We start from the raw sequence: 19228 nt of genomic DNA, 5'->3' as shown, positions 1-19228 counted from the left end.
AGCCTTATCACAAAGTTAATGCAGTATGCAAAAATGACCTTTTGTAAATAGCTGTTCAGGTGGATAGAGTTTGGAAATTAAATGGCATTTGTAAATCTGAAGAAGAAAAAAGATACGACACCGCTTTGTAAAGTCTCACTTTGCATGTTATTTATATAAAGGTTTAAATATCTTGTATATATCTAAAAAGGTTTGAATGTCTTGTGTGTGTTAAATTCTAGAAAGAGAATATATTCTGTAAGTCACAACCAGGAAGACTTACAGCCTTCTACAGGTGGATATAGTTGTGTGTAAGTAATGAAACCTGTGCTTTCTTTTGTAGACACTCCATGCTGCCCCGTCACATGCAGAGGCTGGGCAGAGACTGGATTGCCCACTGGAACGGTTCTCAGATACTCGCCTTGAACAGCCCAGTTTCCAGCTGTGTGCGATGGGCCGGACACTATCCCTGGACCTTGTTTCCACTTCCTGTTCCAGTTGACTTCTCAGCAAACTGGAGACTCCCTCCATTTTTTGGACCTTGGAGGCAATTTCAGAACTCTAACTGGCAGCTTGATAACTTCATGCAAAGCTCTTGCTTTCACCTACCTAACCCCAGTATGAAATCTGAGGGAGAAGAACCATTGACAAAGAAGAGAAGACTCGGTGGCCACCATGATACTTCAACTCCTGAAGAAGAAACAAACTTCTCTAATCAGAAAGAAGCATTGTGTCTTTCTGTAGCACAGAATGAAGACAAACATAGCAGCAGGAAAGGTAAAAGATGCTCTTTGCTCATTTTCCTTGTTTATTTGTAATGCTAAACACTAACAAGTTATAAGCAATATTGCCTGCACCTATTGAGTTACTGTTTTTCTTGGCACTTCTCTCAAGAAAACATCTATCTTAAAAATGTTACAGTTTTGTAATGCTGTTTAGTCTGTAAACGTCTATTTTGTCCTGTTAAACAGACTACTGGAACCAAGTTCACTATGCTCAGTGGTAGAACACAGTCAATTATGTGAGGGCTTGCCCAGCTGGGGAGTCCTGAGCTTGATTCAGACAATGCTGCCTCAGGTGTCTGTCACCAGATCATGTCTGTTAACTTGGGAATGCTTAAAGCAAAAAGATTCCACTAACTTGCTGTAGGGCTCAGCAGGGCTGGCAGTTTTATAGCTTCATTCCTTGTACTGTACCTGAACTCATAAGCCCTGCTGGACCTGAATAGACTTCTTTCTGAGCTGGTTGAGTTATCTGTGACCTAGAATAACGGAGAATTAATGGACTGAGATTTAATGGTGTTTGCTTCCAGTGTGATTGTGCGGTTTTTGTTTTTGCAACTGTGTTCTGTCACTGGCATGTTAGCAAGTTTTGTGTCAGACCATGACTGGCAGAGCAAACAGCAAATGTACTTATCCAGATAAGTGCAACAAGAAGTGCAAAGATGTCTGTTCAACTCAGTAATGGATTTTCATGAGACTTCAAAGTGTCTGCCTAAGCTTATTACAGATGTAATCTTCTACATAGCATCCAAATGTTTTACTGAGTATTGTGGATATTAACAGTTTTGTCTACTGTGAAACAAATAGAGGGGCATAATCAAAATTAAGGTCCTTTTTGCATAAATAACTTCCTTAACAACATAAACTGGAAGTTGTATTATGACTGAAAAGGCTGACAGATGCCATCAGCTTCCCAAAGGGATATTTGGACACAAATATCCGTAAGGTTTAGAAGCATTATACCCATCTTCAGGAGCTGAAGTTTGCTTTATGTCTTTGTTACTCAATCCTCTCTTAACCTCCTTCACACACCTTTATTTGAGAGCGTGGTTAGCATTGTGGTCCTTCCTAGCTATCTTTTGTTCACATATTGTAAGGTGATAATTAAAGATGCCCACTGAGGAGCAATGCAGCCTCTCTCCCGCTATAGAAACAGTACTTAAAGCGTTGCTGTATTCATTGCAAATACTAGAGAAAGTCCTGAATAATGTAAGCACAGTGATGCAATTTATTCCCCAAATAGGGCAGATACAGCTATAGCTGCAGTCTGCCAGTGGTTGATAGCACAGATAACTGGACCTCAGCATGCTCTCATATCAGTTTGGACATAAAGGCTGAAAGGCATCTTTGTTCATGAGCTTTGTAAGTGGAAAAATATGTATCTGAAAAATAATTGGATGTTTAATGGTGGGCACATACATTCTTACAAACTTTCATATAATAATAATTATGAAGCTAGGAATGGCAGAAAATAAGCCTTTAAATAAGTTCTTGGTAATTCTGAGGCTTATTAATTTTTTTAATTCCTCAACCTCACTGAGGGAAATCAGGTTTTGGGACCCCTGTAATGGACCCTGTTGCAGCTTATGGCTGAGTGTTTCAGGCTGTAGACAGGCTAGAGGTGAACCCTTTATTTGATTCCCAACCCTTTGTTAGTCACAGATAGAGAGATCAACAAGATGCCCATATGCTGCTCTAAAGGGTGCATCCCAGACTGACATACCCCATCTCCACTGAGGAGGTAGTGGCAGAAGGCAGCGTAAGACTGTGTCTACAGACTGGATTTGGTTTACCAGCCTTTCTGCAGAGAGCAGGATGGTGTAGTCTGACTGCAACCATCTCCTTAGAACATGCCAGTTTCCAAATTTCAAAGCAGTTTGAAATCTAGGGCATATAATGGTGTTCTGCTGTGTTTTGGGGTTGGGTTTTTTTTAATGATGCTTATATAAAGTTAATCTTAAAACAGAAGGTCTAAGTCACTGCTAATCAAATAAGCTTTTAGAATTGCTTAAGGAATTTGAAAGACAGTAACTTGTCAGTAGAATGATTTCTCAAGAGCAGTAAGAAGTCATATGATGTATTACATAATTTTTTCTGCTTCATGTGTTTTTAACAGGAACTGTCAAAAGACACTGGGAATATTTCTGTCAGCACAGTAGAACAATGAAAATCTTTGAAAATAAAGAAACTGACCAAAGCAATACAGAAAGTGAGGCGAAATTTGATTTTACAGTCATGTCCTACAATATCCTCTCACAGAATTTGTTAGAAGATAACTCCCACCTGTACAAACACTGCAGGCAACGATTGTTAATCTGGACATACAGATTTCCCAACATTCTGCAAGAAATCAAACAGCTGGATGCAGATGTGAGTAGAAAATGAGCATGTGGATACTTCTTAAGAACTGATTAACTGGAGTAGCAAATTCTTGCTGTTCTCTATTTTGATGGGTGAGCTGTCTAGTGAATCCAACTGAGCTTTTAGTTATGTCATGCTTCACAGTAGCTTTGATTTATGCTTATGCAATTAGTGTATTCTGTGCAATCCGAACTTACAGCAAAGGCAAACTTTACAGTACATATCACTCATAGTTGCCTTTTTTGTCCATAACTGCCTGGAATGGTCTTTTTGACGCGACTTTGATGTTCTGCTGATACACTGCAATTTTTTTACGACTCCAAAACCTTCTTCCTTCACATAAATCTTTCTCAGTCTGTTCCTAGAGCACACCTGGCTAGAGTGCTGTAAATAAGGCATTGGACATAAGAACAGCTATACTTGCATAGGCCAAAGGTCCACCTAATCTAGGGTAATGTTTGTAGTAGTAGCTAATGATAGATGCTTAGTGTAGAACGGGGTACCTTTCTCCAGGATAGTCTTAGCTTCTGGGACTGTATGGTTTAGGAAGCTGTGAAGCTGGAGGCTCTCTCTCTCTAACTGTGGCATGAGTTATTTAGTGCAAAGGATGTGCAATATTGAATAGTTCATCATTATTTGCAAACACTTAATCTTGCATGCCTGGCCTTTGTGGAGGAAAAACAGTATGCATGCACATGGGAGGGTCAAATTAAGGCAACCTCCAGGACTGGCATTTTCTAGCTTCCAGGTGTATGACTTTGGCTTCATATTTGTTTAGGCAGTGTCTGGATACTCCATGAATCAAAAGTCCCTTTCTAAAATCTGGCTGCTAATCCTTCAGAGCCATTTGTTAGACCAGGTAATGGAGAACTTAGGATCACATCTGAACCTGCTATTTGGAAGGCAGACTCAAATGTTTTACTTTTTTGAGTGTGAGGACTGCAGCAATGAGACTTCTGTGTGGATCTCTGTTTTCTTCAGATTAATGTTCAAGGCTGAGAGAAAGATGCAGGTGTTAGTAGCATTCATGGGAGACTGATCCAAAAGTCTTCCTCTCAGGTGTTCATTTCTGTCTTCATCTGGTACTCTGCACCATTTGACATGTGAACAAGCTTGCTGTTCTCTACTGAGACGTAACTCTGAACTTCTGCTTGTATTGAGGTCTGAAAAAATACCCTACTGTGTTCTTGGTTGGTTGTAGGGTTTTTTGTTTGGTTTTTGAGGACACTTACTACTTATTGTTAATCAGGAAGTCAAGTCAGTAAACTTTTTGCTTCAGTCCTTGTTCAGGCCAATAAAAGTTTGTTGATAGAATTCAACCTGTTTGTGTCAGAAAACAGTACTGAAAAAAAAGTCAAAGTAGTTGTATTAGAGAAGCCACAGAAAACCTGCCTTGTACCATTTGAAAAATGCAGTTACATTAGTACTTAGCCAGGAAGCTGGAGATTAAAATCTCCTTCAAGCTCTTCCTTTCTTCCTAATAATGTTCTACATACTGTATGTATTTATCTTTATAGTGAGATACACTAGTGGGCTTTCTGGGAGGAGCACTCAGCCGAGGGACTCTGGTGAGGATCTGCCTGGTGCTATTAGCAGTAACAGATGGTTCTCCAGGATGGAAGGGTTGGAGCCAAAACCAGCCCCTCTAGCAAAGAGCAGTTCAGTTCAGGGTACTTTCTAAAGTCTTCAGAGCCACCCAATGCAGCACTGGGGTAAAGAGGTGATGCCTTGTATTGTGTGTATTGAGTCATGGCGAGCAGCTGCGCACAGACCCTAGTATGTGCAGGTGCCCTTTTGTGCAAAGGAATTCTTGCTAAAGGACATAGGCTTTTAACTGATTCGTTGTTTTGAACTGTAACCTTAAAGCACAGCAGAGACTTCAAAATGTTGCTTGAGATTCGGTTCTCCTTTGAGGCCTTGAATGTGCTAGCGTCAGCTGGATAAGTGGAGTCTGTTGCTGCAGTTCAGCAAGCAGCGCTAATCCATTACCCATCAGGAACTCGGTCCTTTGTCAGACTAACAAGGTGGCTATAAGTCTGTGTGTTACTGCAGTGTGCAGGGAGACGAGCCCAGAGAGTTGTGGTGAATGGAGTTAAATCCAGATGGGGTTGTTGAGGTGGGTGTTGGTCTCTTCTCCCAAGTAACTAGTGATAGGATGAGAGGAAATGGCCTCAAGTTGCGTCACGGGAGGTTTAGATTGGATATTAGGAAAAATTTCTTTACTGAGAGAGTGGTCAAGCATTGGAACAGGCTGCCCAGGGAGGTGGTGGAGTCACCATCACTGGAAGTGTTCAAAAAATGTGTGGACGTGGCACTTCAGGACATTACTGGGCATGGTGGTGTTGTATTGATGGTTGGACTTGATGATGTTAGAGGTCTTTTCCAACCTTAATGATTCTGTGAGAAGGCTCCAAGATACTCCAATAATGGAGTATTTCGAGATTGATCTTTGGTTCAAGCTGTTTTAATTTGGAAGCTTGTTGTCCACTCTGTAGTTGATGAAAAGTGTGCCCTTGGACTCTTCATTCCACTGCTCTGGCATTTAGGCCTCCCCTAAACTGCTGAGAATGTATTAGCAGGTGACTAGTTTAATTAAATTTCACATCTGAAAATTGTATGTCTGAGAGTGGGAGGAATTGGGGCCCCCTTCAGAATCTGAAGGAGCATTTTCTAGAGGAGAGTGAATCCTTTTGTGGGATTACGGAGGTGAAAAGCCACTGATTTTTTTTTTTTTTTTTTTTTTAAATACCTATACAGACTGTCCAGCAGAGATATGGCACAGTAATATTTTGGTGTACTTACTAATATTTTCTAATGGTAAACTTTGCCTTAGGTGCTCTGTTTACAAGAAGTCCAAGAAGACCACTACAGAACAGAGATCAAGTCAAGTTTGGAATCCCTGGGTATGATGAAACTCTTCTGACCAATACATTGCGTTCTCCCCTGCCCCAGTACCATTTTCCTAAAAAACCCCCTCTCTTAGATTATAGAATTAAGTCTCCTGCCATCACGTGCAACAATGTTGTGTACCCCCTTTTATAATTTCACCTAGTGCTCTCTTGAAACTACCTTACTGTTTTCTACTAGTATTCCTGTTGGACAGCTTTTCTAGGGTATGTTTTTCTGGCTTGAAACCTTCCAATTATCAGCACTAAATTTTATCCATGGTCAGTTTATATTCATTAGTTTTTACAGTAGTACTCTCAGTCAGCCTCTCCCATGTGAATTTATGGAAGGGTTGCTAGGGGTGTGATTCCATGGTGGTTTAAACTGATCTAAATCTCTTGTGCCCTATACCTCCTTCCAGTCCCAGGGCCCTGCTCTCTTCCTGGACTGGTACTTGTCTGATGCCAGAAGGACCCAGTTCAAGGAGCAGCACTGGAGTGATACTTTTTTTCTTTCTTGGTTAGTTGGAGGTAGTCTAGCTCCCAGAACTGAGTGTTTGTAAAGAAGGTTAGAGTAACAGCAGTATTGATTTAAATCCACTTGAAATGTGAAATAACACTGTAAGGCCACGCTCGTGTGGGTAACAGCTCCCTGCTGCTATATGTGGGGATCTGGAGCTTTGCTGTAGCTCTTTCTTCCCCTCCCTAGTTCCCAGATGCATGTCTTGCCCATTCTTCTGGGCTAGTTCTGGCACTCACTAGACCTTTACCCTCGTGAAATCCACCAGTCCAGAAGCATACTATGCAGACTAATTTTATTTTCCTGGATTAATTTTCCATTGGCTTACTGAGTTAATAGTAAGTGCCACAACAAGTGGCAGGAGCACCTGGCCTGGAGCTGGGAGAGAGGAGTGGGAATCCCCTGTCCTAGCACTGCTGTGAGCTCAGAGGTTCACTCATTCCACTTCATGGGGCTGTACTTCATGAATTCATATGGCATGGGCGGGACAGAGAAGCATTTTAAAGTGCCAAAAACTAGATATAGTTTCAAGGTAATTAGTTTTTTCTTACATAGATAAGGTCTCATTAAAATCTGCATTTCACCTCTACATAAAGTGAAAAACTTGGCAAATTACTGTTTTCAGATGTACTTGTTTGAACTCTGATACTGTCATTTAATATGTCTCAGTTTCCTTGTTGAAAGCCTGCTGCTTGCTGCTAATTGGATAATTACATAATTGTGTAAATATGTTTGAGACTTTTATTCTATGAATCATTTTAGACAGTGATTTATAACTTATTGTGACCATTGCTTTTGATTGCAATGCTTCACTGGTGTTATTCCTAAACCATTGTGGTAATGTCCAGAAAAACCTTCAATACACAAGTCCACTTTTATGTGACTTGTGGGGGTTTTTTGTTGTTGTTTTGGTTTGGGTTTTTTTCCATGTGAGGAGAGAAGAACATGCCTGGTATCTTAAAGTATGTAGATGCTTACACATCACAAAAGGTATTAGACCAGATTCCTGTAGTTTCCAAACTGAAGCTGGACAGGACAGAGAGACTCTTGTGCTCACTTCTCTATGTGAACCTCACATAGTCTTTAGTCCTTCAGACTGGGTGCTGACCGCCATGTGAGAAGAGCATTGTGAGGTTTTTCTAATGTTTTTTAAAAATAATCTCTATACAATGGTATTTTATGTTTTTAATTGCCTTTCTTGCAGGGTATCACTGTGAGTATAAAATGAGGACAGGAAGAAAACCTGATGGCTGTGCTATTTGCTTCAAAACTTCCAAATTTAGCCTGATTTCATCAAACCCTGTGGAATTTTTTCGCCATGATATTCCACTCTTGGACAGGGACAATGTTGGACTGGTGTTGCTTTTGCAGCCTAGATTTCACTGTAAAACAAATGCTGCAATCTGTATAGCCAATACACATCTGCTGTATAACCCAAGGCGAGGGGACATCAAACTGACCCAGCTTGCAATGCTCCTGGCAGAGATTGCTAGTGTTGCCCCTCAGAAGGATGGTACCTTCTGTCCGATTATCATCTGTGGTGACTTCAATTCTGTTCCTGGTTCTCCATTGTACAGATTTATAAATGAAGGAAAGTTAAATTATGAAGGACTTGCTATAGGGAAGGTAGGCTATGCTTTTCACTTCTCACAAAAAAGGGTTAATGCTGATTAAAGAGAAATATTTAATTGAGTAATATTAGCATGCCAGAGCTGTGATTTATTTCCATTGCAGTACCGATCTTAGAGCCCTTTATGCAGTCTGCAAAACGAAAGTTACTATGGAGTTACTAAAATAAGCTTGGGTATATCAGCTGTGCCTTACAGAATATTGTATCCACTTCTAGCATTCTGAAATTAAAAACTTGCAAAGAAATTAGTTGTTCTTGAAAGGTAGTTATCCACAGGATGATGGTATCACTGTGTTTAAGTGTCCCAGTCTTTAAAGTAGGATAAAACAACTACTTAATCAAATGCCTGCTGTGTACTTTATGGAAAGATGACTCTTATTTTAGATAAACTTTGGATTACAGTGTCTAGAATAATTGTAAAAACAAAAATTGAATTAGATGCTGAACCTAAACTGTTTCAGGTTAGTTGTTTTTTGTTGTAAGGTCTTGTATGTAACTTGTCAATGCTGTTTAATAGAAGGTAACTGGAGTACATACAATGAGAAAATAAGAAAAAAAAGCCCCACTGATGTTTGTTGCTAGTGGGTAGTTGTTTCAATCCCTGCTTTGACTTGCCTTGCTCCCAAGAGAATAAGCATCATGAAGATAAAGTCAGTGTCTGCTAGGGAGCTCTATATACTCAGTCCAGTTACGTTGGTAAAAGTGTTCTTGGTAGTCTCAGCTTAGTGTCACAAGAGCTATCTTGAAAAATCGGGTAACTGCAAAAAACTTGATGAGAGTAAGCAAAGGACTAAGGGGTCTTACTATTTTTACAGAGATTTGACAAACCATTATAAAAAAATATTCTAAGGGGCTGGGGCTTTTCTTTGCAACTTTACAAAAAATGTCCACTCATTTCAGGTTTGCATTTTTTTTTGTGGTTTGTTGGGTTTTTGGGTGGTTTGTTTTTTTTTAAACAGAACTTCCATCTGAGAAAAGCTCATGTTGTCTGTCTTAGGTCTCTGGACAAGAACAGTTTCCAAGGGGACAAAGAATCTTATCTATTCCAATTTGGCCAAAAAAATTAGGTATTTCACAAAACTGTGTATATGAAATAAAACGTCAACAAAAAGAAGAAAATGCAGGTCAGTTTCTGGGTTGATGAATTTTGTCCTTTGAAAATACCATTCAGGTAGCACTGAAACACAGATGTTCTGTTCTAGTGGGGGAAAAACAGTAAGTCCTGAGCTTGCAAAACTTCCTTGCTGTGCTCATTAGAGTGTAAAGTTATTTGTTTATGTAAGTTTTGTATATTTACAAGATAATAGTTAGACATTGCCATGCAGGAGCTGGTGTCTAATATTTAAACTACTGTGTTTGCATCTTGAAAACTGGTGGTGCTGTGACTGGAAAAAGAGAGCTGGAGGAATGCAGCACATGTATGTAGCATGAACCTACATTCCGCTTCAATCTTTATATATTATAGTGCAAGCACTTTGTGGAACAAATGGGAAAAGCAAGTGATTCCTTGCCGAGTATTATTGCAACTTTCATCTGCCATTTTTTCTTGGACAGAAAAAAGAACAGTTTTAAATGAATGGCACATAATTTGAAAGAGTCTTTGGAGGGGATCTTACTAATGGAACAGAAGAACTTAATCCAGCTTTATGAATTGTGTCTTGCCTGTTGCAAAAAATAAGTGCACTTAAAGATTTTTTTTTTCTGTACCTTTTCTTTTCTGCAGCTGTTTAATATTGGTCTTGCCTACATCCTAATTTTAGTGTAGATTGAATGTATTTTTATTTTGCAGGAGAAAAATTGGAAGCAGCAAAACTGGACAACACTCAGGAGATTGTAATAGCATCTGAAAAGTATGTGTTGGGGGGCGGGAAATGGAAACCCTTGACTGGTTCCTAGTTTTGGGGGTTTGTTTTGGTTTTAGACCAAACTTTTATCTGATTCCAGACATGGATACAAGATGCTTACCCAACTCATCTGGCAAAAAAATAAACTCCCATTTAAACATGAAAAGGCTGATCAGACGGCAAAAGAGTAGAACTGGAAGTAATGAAGGAGTGCGTGTTCTTGTGGGAACTTTCAGATATTATTCCAGAATGCAGAGGCGAGGTGTCAGTGCTGTTTAGAGGGTACTTTCTGTCTGCTTATTAAAAGAATGCTTTTGACTTTTTTTTTGGTCACTTCTTGGCATAAATAGAACATCTTGCTCTGTAGTGACATCATAGGAAAGCTGTGAATTTCAGTCCAGTTGCAGAAACCATGTTGGTTTTGAGAGGAAATAAAAAAATAAATCAACAAAAACCCCAGTGTTGTCCAGCTGCTTAAGTGTTGGCACTTTTCTCTCTTTTTACTGTTTTTGAGATACTGGTTTATGGATGCTAACAAAATCCTATAATACAATGTGCAGCTGGGATAAAGGAGGGAAAGGAACTGGAAAGATCATAAAATCTTCCTTGCCAGAAGTTCTGGGGGAGAATTTAACTTCTTTGAATGCCAGAAACTTGGAATATTATGGATTTGGTACCACAACTGTTACTCAGATCAAAACATTTGCTTATTAAACTGAAGGAGGAAGCTACCACTAGGCTGCTGAGAAGGAAGATGCACCTGCTTTTTGAAAGGAAGAAGATAGTTGCATTTACCAAACTGGTAAAGGCATATAAAGTTAAGGCACAGAAGAAGGAAATTGCCCTAACTGTGTATCTGTGATGTCAGGCTCCAAGTCAGCTGTTTCTTACCAGAAATGAGGTCTTGGTATCACTGCAGATAGCACTTTTGATCACCAAGAATCACCAAGCGGTTTTAATATAACTAAGTAATGGCATTTCTGAGGAAAGAAGCAGATAACAAGACAGGAAGCCCTATTCTATGGTGTAAATACATAGCATGCCACATGTTGAATGCTGCTTGCAGGGATTTTGCCTCCTCTTAAAAAGGATGTCATGTAACAAGCAGAAATTGCTACCCTTCTGTGTTGTACCAACTGGCATGTTTGCCTGTCTCTTCTCTAAATCAGGGCAGGTGACATGCTGATACTTTATTTTTAATTGCTTGGGTTTTAACCAGAACACATTGCAGCTGAGGTTTAAAATGCAGCCATGCAAGGTGAGGCAGGTACAGCTGAGGGATGGATGATTTGCCACACTGATGGGAGCAAAGGGCTGGGGGGGAGAGAGGAGTTCCTTTGCTGAAAGGTGTGGTTTTGCAGTTTGCTTTCAAGATTGAAAAAACAGGTGAGACAAGGTGGGCTGAACTGAAGAGGAACAGACTGATGATGGGGAGAGACAAAATGGTAACCTGAAGGGAGGAAAGAAGATTAGGTGTAGACTAACTTGAAAACAATTACTAGCTTTAGTCTAGGGGAGAAGATTTTTAGTGGTTTTTTTTTTTAATTTCTCTATATGCTGGAGGGCCTGGTTAGATTGGTGAATTCATAGTTTGTTGCTTTCATAAAAGATGCTCTCTGGACACTTCTACCCATGTGTCAGGGAGAGACTGCTGAATGAGGACACGTGGAATCTTACAAAGTGTAGAAGGAGGTGAAAGCTATGTATATTTAAAGTGTCAGTTAAGCCATTTTTTTATAGGCTTTTAGGTATCTGCCTTTTACTGAAAAAAAGCTGCTTGCATTTTGCCTTCAGAGATTTAGGTCCCTAATGCAAGAGGTGATGGGATTGATTGCATGAGAGAAACGCTAGTTTGCATATCCAGAGAAATCGTTTTGTTTGTAACCAAGAACTATTTGGTATTTCTTCATTGCCTATTCTTTCTAGGAAATAGAGGAAAACAAAATTCTTTTCTTTGATTCATGTTTAGGTTATCTTCAAAATTGCAGCACCGTTTTAAATTGTCTTCAGTCTATTCTCATTACTTTCCTGACACTGGGATACCAGAAGTAACAACTTGCCACTCCCGAAGTGCTGTCACTGTGGATTATATTTTCTATTCTGCAGCAAATGATGATACTGCTGCCCAGCCAGGTAAAGAAAGCAACTTTTAATTATTTTTCACAAAAGCTAAATGGGAACATTTGGATGCTGTTCTAAGGGAAGTGTAGTGATAATTTAATCCATATGAAGTACCTCAGAGGCTTGTGGTGGTGCTTTGAATCCAAGAAACGTGGCTGGCCGTGTCAGCTTGCCACAGTTGGACTTGTAGTGCCACACAGGGCAAACTTTTTCACCTAACTGAACGTTCCTGTAGTTGCCATCTCAGCATGGCGGCAAGAACTGAGGCTGCAGAAAAGCAGCAATGTAAGTAGCACCTGAGAAGTTAACTGCTGTCAGTAGCTCGTGCAGGACTTTAGTAGCTGGCCCTACAACAAAGCAGTAGTTCCAATCACCTTATCAACAAAATGGGGAACGGCAGTTTATGATGTACATTAAAACTGATAAATGAACTGTTTCTTAGAAAGTTTCTTTTCAGAGAGTCTTGATGTAATGTCTGTGAAGTAAATGACCTCTGTGGCTTTTGCTCTAAGAGCTGTCACTTGCACATGCCCAGTTGTCACTCTCTGGATTGCAGTTGCAGCGAAAACTCACCAGATGGGGCAAGACAGACATGGTACCTCTGCGGGTGTATTTCTTGATGGGTAACCAAACGTTATCCTTTACTGCATTTGTGCTCTTACCATCGATACTTTTGAGCAGTACGCTTTCCATGCCATCGTTAGTTCTTTCGTTTATGCCGTCGTCAAAGATCATCACACGGTGCGGTGCTATCAGATGAATGGCGCTGCAGAACTCAGAAAACAGAAACCTGGATTCCACTCCTGCTCCCACTGTAGGTGGCAACCAATTTTTACAAATTAACGTTGGTTTCAGTATGTGAAATGAAAATACCACCTCCATCCCTCATACCTTGAGACTAGATTGCTAAAATTCATTGAGTCAACGAACAAAAGTCACATTTGTCATAACATGCACAGTAAACGCTATCTTGGTGTAAAATATCACATATAAAAGCCTCACAATACAGAAGTAAAAGCTTTGACTGAAGAACTAGGATATGAGAAGTATCTAAATGACTTCTGAATGCTGTGTGATTTCAGAGTGCATCCCTGTGCAAAACTTAATCCTAATTCACCTGCTTATGTATTTCGTTGCACTATCATTGCCCCAGCAGAGCTGTAGCACTTTCTTCTTTCTGCACTTATTTTTCAGATAGATTCTTCTCCCCACATCATTGTACAGAATGGGACCAAACTTGAATTCTCCAAGTAGTTTAAACTGGTGTGGTTTTTATTCATTAGTTCTTAGAAACGAAGTAATAGTCTGGTTTTTCAGTTTTCTGATGACCTGGGCCTCTGTATTAGAAGTTGTCAAACTCTGAACAAGTTAATATTAAATGTGGTCTAGGCTGACTGATTACATTTTTTCCCAATTAAAGGGTTTTGGGGTGTTTTTGAAAGCTTTTGTGCTTTAGTCTGTGTCATGCTTAGCCAAGTATTTGGCTTGGTATTCAGGAATTGCTGTGAAAGCAGGGTTAAGTACCTACCCAAGTCCTGCAGGACTCGATTCTGCCGGTTCCCAGAGTGCTCTGAGCTGAAAATAATCACTGCATGCAGCCCAAGCTCTCTGCAGCAACAAACTGCTGCTCTGTAGACATGCAGGTGCTGTGCCAAATGATAGATTTGGCTCAAGAGCTGGGTGGCCATGTGCTCTAGAGCTACCAGGACATCTTTGCAGTAAAAAAGCTTTTCTTCAGAGCAGCGATAAACAGCTGCTGGGTTGTTAGAGGGCTGGAAAGCTGGCAGATGGCAAAGAGGTGAAGCTGTTGAACTATCTGAGGAGTTTAACAGTTGCTGGATAATCTTTTAAAATATACCTACTGGTAAGTCAGTACCAGGTTCAGGCAGGAAGTTCTGAAATTGCTGGCCTCTTTCATACAGAAGATATTTTTGTCAAAGTTACAGCTGCCATTTGTGCTGGTCCTGAAAGCACTCAACCTGTGCAGTATCATCTCTGTGCTCTGAAAGCAATAGCTAGGGTTGCTGAGTAGTCATCTCACTGAAGTAGATTGCTCAAAAAGTCTAAAAGTTTGAGAACGAGATCCTTCCATGGTATGTCAGTGTATGGTATGTCTCTACTTGAATTGGAAAAAGCTTGTTACTCTTTGCTGATTGTTTTCTGTTTGTTTTATAATTGTTTTTTTAATAACGCAAGTATTTTAAGTACAGTGTAGTAATAGCAAGGCTGTGAGTCATCTTCCCCTCTTCCATGAGCAACATGGTGTTTTTTCTGCCTGTGCAGTGGCAGATCTTTTTGTTGTCTGGTTGGTTTTTTGTTTCACTTTTTTTCCTTTAGGTGATTATAGAAATAGGTAGCAGGAAATAATGGAGGAAGATCCACTTCTTATGATGAACAGTTAGGAAGGGAAATGCCAGAGGGCTTTCATCCTTATGAGCAAGAGTTCCTGTATGACTTCTCTGCTGGAGAGCTGTGTGCTTGAGGATGCAGAAATAAAATGTTATGTGAACCAGTAACTCTCAAATGATCCTTAATTTTGCAAGCATCAGCTCTGTTTAGCAGTGCTGTTGTGCTAGGGTATAGGACTGGGCTGTGTGAGGCTTTTTCAGGGGGATTACAATGAACAAGTAAATCCCTTTCCCTTCCTACCTCAATTTATCCCTCTGCAAAATGGAGGGGTAGTGTCTTCCTGCATACTTTGAGCTCTACTGATTAGAAGTCCTGCTGTGAGAGTGTAATAGTAAATAAGAATTCCCAAACCACTTTATTGGTGATTTTGCATGAAACAATAATGACTTAAGATTATTTCTGCCACATTGTTTTCCTCCTTCTGTATATGTATGAATGTGTTACTTTTAGCCCACACTGATGAAAAGTTTCCACTTTCTTTTTTCCTTTTAACCAGGAGCAGAAGATTCTTTTCACGGAGGTCTCAAACTTCTTGGCAGGCTGGCACTTCTAACAGAGAAAGATCTTTGGACTGTTAATGGTCTTCCCAATGAAAATAATTCTTCTGACCACCTGCCATTGCTAGCAGAGTTTAGGCTTATTGAACGGTGATATCTAAAGGACTTTTTCTGTAGGTAGTTACCTTCGCCTTCTCTCTTCATGTGATTGTTGTTATTTTTTAAAAGGTTAATTCAAGCACTGCTGGTCCAGTTTAATTAAGTTTGCCTGCATGCTGACTTGTTAGTGTTGTGTAAAGTAGACTTTTTTAAAGAGACTTTTTTTTTTAAATTACTTTATAAAGTCTTTAAGGCACAAGAAAAGATTTTACATTAGCTTCCTCTTTGATAACGGAAAACATCTGTGCCAGTCTCAAAATGGCATTATTTTTCATGGAGATGCTGTAAATGGTTTTTATTGTAAATCATAGTAAAACTGATTATTCTCAGAGAACTGTGTGCTGCTTCATGCAAAGTTTGTGTGTGTGTGACATCTTATAATGAGCTGAAAATAATGTTTCACTACAAAGGTTCTCTGTAGACACTTCTATCTAAATACTTCTGAAGGGAATTCCCTCAGCTTACTTAGAGTAGTCAGGGCAGAGGCTGCAAGATTGGACTCCCAAAGGAAGATACCTTTGCAGTAAGGCAAGTATTTATGTTTTTAAAATTTACTTCTTAAACTTCTAAAAGCTTAAATATAGGTAGCATTCACTGGGATCTTTTTAGAAATAGCTGAAATAAATCTAAGTTTAATAAGCATGCAGCCTTATAGGAAACTTAATTGATTGGCTATAGGAAGAAAAAAAAAACCAGTCCTTGACATCTTGAGGTTTCACTTATATTGAACAACTGGGGGAAGGTGTGGTTTTTTTTCTATTTAGTTATAAAAATGTCAAGTTGTATATTTAAATGACAGATCCTGAGGTATTAAATGATCAATATATTTTTGTCCTGAGAGGTGGTGGATGGCCCCATCCCTGGAAACATTCCAGGTCAGGTTGGACAGGGCTCTGAGCAACCTGATCTAGTTGAAAATATCTCTGCTCACTCCAAGGGTGTTGGACTAGGTGACCTTTAAAGGAAGATTCTATGAATATTTTATACTCTTGTAATTCACTGATAAACATTCTGTACAAAGTATGAATTACAAAGCAAAAAACAAAAGACTTTCTCAATAGGAAACTTCACAGGGAGCCAGGGGCCCTGGAAACCAGTCCTGTAACTTGGTCAAACTATGTATGGATAGTGTAAAAACTATGTGTAAAAACTGACTTAAAAGTAACAGAGAATTGTCTTTCAGTGTAGTGCTGAAAAACCTGAAGCTGGGTTCCTGAAACTTTCTGAGTTTTCATCTGGGTTACCTTTTCCTGACTGCAGAATTACAGCTGTGTGCTTTCTGGTTTGAGAGTAATGCAAGAAGTAGAACAGTGGTAACAGCAAAACCAGTTGAACTGAAAAATATGCCTACCTACTGAAACATTCATCTTAAATTGCTTGGAATGCAGAAGGTGGCTATTTTTCTCATAAATAATTGTGACAGAATCTTTACTTGTTAACAAACAGTCAAGTTAATGTTGATGATGACTATGAGGTCAGGACTCTATTCAGATATTTTAAATCAAACATTCCTGAAGCTGGATAGATGCACCTGCACTTAACCAGCTGCAACACAGTTCTGGGTAGATACTGGTTACAGGTAAAATCATTGTTAAGCTGCAGCCACCTTTGTAGCCTGTGCTAAGAACAAGGAAGGGTGCTAGCCTAGAGGATGGTATGTTATCTCCAGTGCAGACAGAAATGTGAGATCCTAACAGTGCTGCACTGGAGCACTGCTGGCAAAGAGGCTGCTGAACAGTGGAAGGTGGGTAATAGAGAAGTTCTGCTATTTCAAATAAGCTTTAACTTGAGCATCACACTTCAGGCTTATCTAAAGCCTCATCTCCTCCAGACTAGAGGTTTCACATCAGTTCCATTACCTTTTACATAGAACAGCACTTATTTAGGCCAGGCTAAACACCTAGTTATTTACAATGCTGGTCTGAATCTTAAGTTTTATGCTAATTTAAAAGCAACTGCTTTGACCTTTCTGATCAATGGTTTATAACAAGGGCTTTATGTTCAGTTGAATATGTTCTATTTCCTTGTTAAGAGAATGTTTCTTATGTATTATTCTACAATCTTAAAAATCTGCTTTAATTTGTCCTGTCTTGATTCTAGAAATTAGATGTTTTCTGGAATAGAAACCTGGACAGAACAAAAAATAACCCTAAGTCATTAAAAAAAAGACTACCATGATATTTTATTGAAGCTTCATGCTGTGCATAAACATACAAGTGATGAAAAAAAACCCAAGTCATGCACGTTTTCTACACTATTTGACCACTTTGCAGTAAGTTATAAAACCAGTCACTAGAACCACACTTAAGACAAATGCTATCATAAGCAAGTTTCAAGAGGAAATTTAAGTTGAATCTCAAAACAAGAACCAAAAGCAGTTTGTCATACACCTCTACAGCATTAAAAAGTTTCACTATAAGTTAGTGGTTAAGAGAATAACTCAAATTGTGCTGGACAATGGTAAAAACTATTTACCAGCCAGCATTACTTGAGCTGAAGTAAACCATGGTTTCATAGAAGAAAAAAAGCTTGCAACATATAAGATAACCATGTGCTATACGATACAGCTGATGAAATTAAGTTTTTCACATCATTTTACCCATGAGAAGTCTAAGGGATAGATAAAAAATTGTTTAGGTCACAAGACATTGATCAGCACAAAGTTTAAAACTGAAACATGGAGCTACTGTCAAACTACACAAGAATTTCTACCAAAGAATACTTTCCCCTCTTCAACTTCACTCCTGAACCACAAAAATCCCTATTGTGAACACAAGAGTAGAAAGTTTGCAGAAAGAGGGATGGGAAAGGCCTCCCTGTAATTGATATGGTAATCTTGTGTAAAGTGTAATATATTTGAAAAGTCTTATTTTTAGACCTCCTGAAGTCTAATTAGTAGAAAGCCTTTTATTGTAGAAGGTTGCTGGGTCTTGGTGTTTTCTTCCTGTCCTGGGTAGGCAAGATTCATTGCTGAAAAAAGTCAATGAGGTCTGTGTACAAGTAATGGTCTCCTCCTGTATCCATTCAATTTGCTGGCTGATTGTAAGCATTCTGGATGCTTAAATCATTCAAATTGAGTAGGCATTATCATCACTGTGTTATGATGGCCTGTCTTCATCAAGACCCCAAAAAAAAGTAAGTGCATGCCCGGGAGGGGACGTACACAAGGCCCACAGCAGTACCATCTATAAGCACAGAACAAAGGGTAGAAGGCTGGACTTACACAAATAATCCAGTTTCTATTTAGGCACCTAATGAAATATTTTCAGGAATCCAACACTCAAATGCTTCCACAGAACTTCACTAATGCAAGTGGCAGACCCCAATGGAAGTCTTACTCAAGCATCACTTGAGAATGCTGCCATCCATCACAGGTCCTTAGCAAAATCTTAGAACAAAAGGACAGAGTAGGGAGGAAGCAGGCAGGCTTGATTTTCAGCTATTTCAGATGTACAATTTATTGCTGAAGTTGTTCCAATACAAGCTTCTTTACTAAGGTCTAACTAAGCCATAGTTACTACAAGACGCATAGGAAAAACTCCCCACAGCAGCATGGCAGAAGGTTAACTTCAGCCTGCGATGTCTGATCTTAATATAAGATGTCAAGGCATCATCATTTGAGACTGCTCAGCCTTTCAAAGACAAGGTTCAAAGTTACACACAAGTGTTGAAAGAAAAGCATGTAGACTCACATTAGCAATTCTGACAGTTTTTCATTATTCCAGGAACATATACGAGAAACAAACTGACTAGTAGGTGAACACTTGTCTCTACAAAACAGCAATCTATGTTTTGTGCTTCAGTGGTATAGTCCAGAAAGATTAAAAGCTTGTGACAAAGTATTAAAAAAATTATGAAAGTTTAAAAATTCATTATTCATCAATTATCATCATTTAAAAAACCAAACCCTCATTTTGCCTAATAAGATGATAGTGTTTAAGAATACATTTGCATATTACTATCACTTAACATTTTTCAGCAACATGCACAAAATAATAATTCAGGTGGCAGTAAAACATCCGGTGCTGTTTTAATACTACC

At 39.2% G+C, this 19228-nt stretch overlaps 1 protein-coding gene across 2 annotated transcripts; it reads left to right on the top strand.

The window, feature by feature from the left end:
- Positions 1 to 329: 329 nt before the first annotated feature.
- ANGEL2 (angel homolog 2) lies at positions 330 to 15182 on the top strand (the record flags this gene model as incomplete). 2 transcript variants are annotated; one of them, XM_081997510.1, is made up of 8 exons in its annotated part: positions 330 to 756; positions 2878 to 3131; positions 5956 to 6025; positions 7732 to 8153; positions 9155 to 9224; positions 9947 to 10007; positions 11971 to 12134; positions 15028 to 15182. In XM_081997510.1, 8 exons carry the CDS (start codon positions 330 to 332, stop codon positions 15180 to 15182), a joined length of 1623 nt encoding a protein of 540 aa, XP_081853636.1. The 2 variants fall into 2 exon arrangements, with proteins under 2 accessions (XP_081853636.1, XP_081853635.1); XM_081997509.1 differs by having other exon boundaries at positions 9155 to 9281.
- Positions 15183 to 19228: the final 4046 nt, after the last annotated feature.

This window comes from Phaethon aethereus (genome assembly GCF_964289735.1).
Source record: "Phaethon aethereus genome assembly, chromosome: 3".
Lineage (NCBI taxonomy): Eukaryota > Metazoa > Chordata > Aves > Phaethontiformes > Phaethontidae > Phaethon > Phaethon aethereus.
This window is presented reverse-complemented; position numbering and strand designations above follow the sequence as displayed.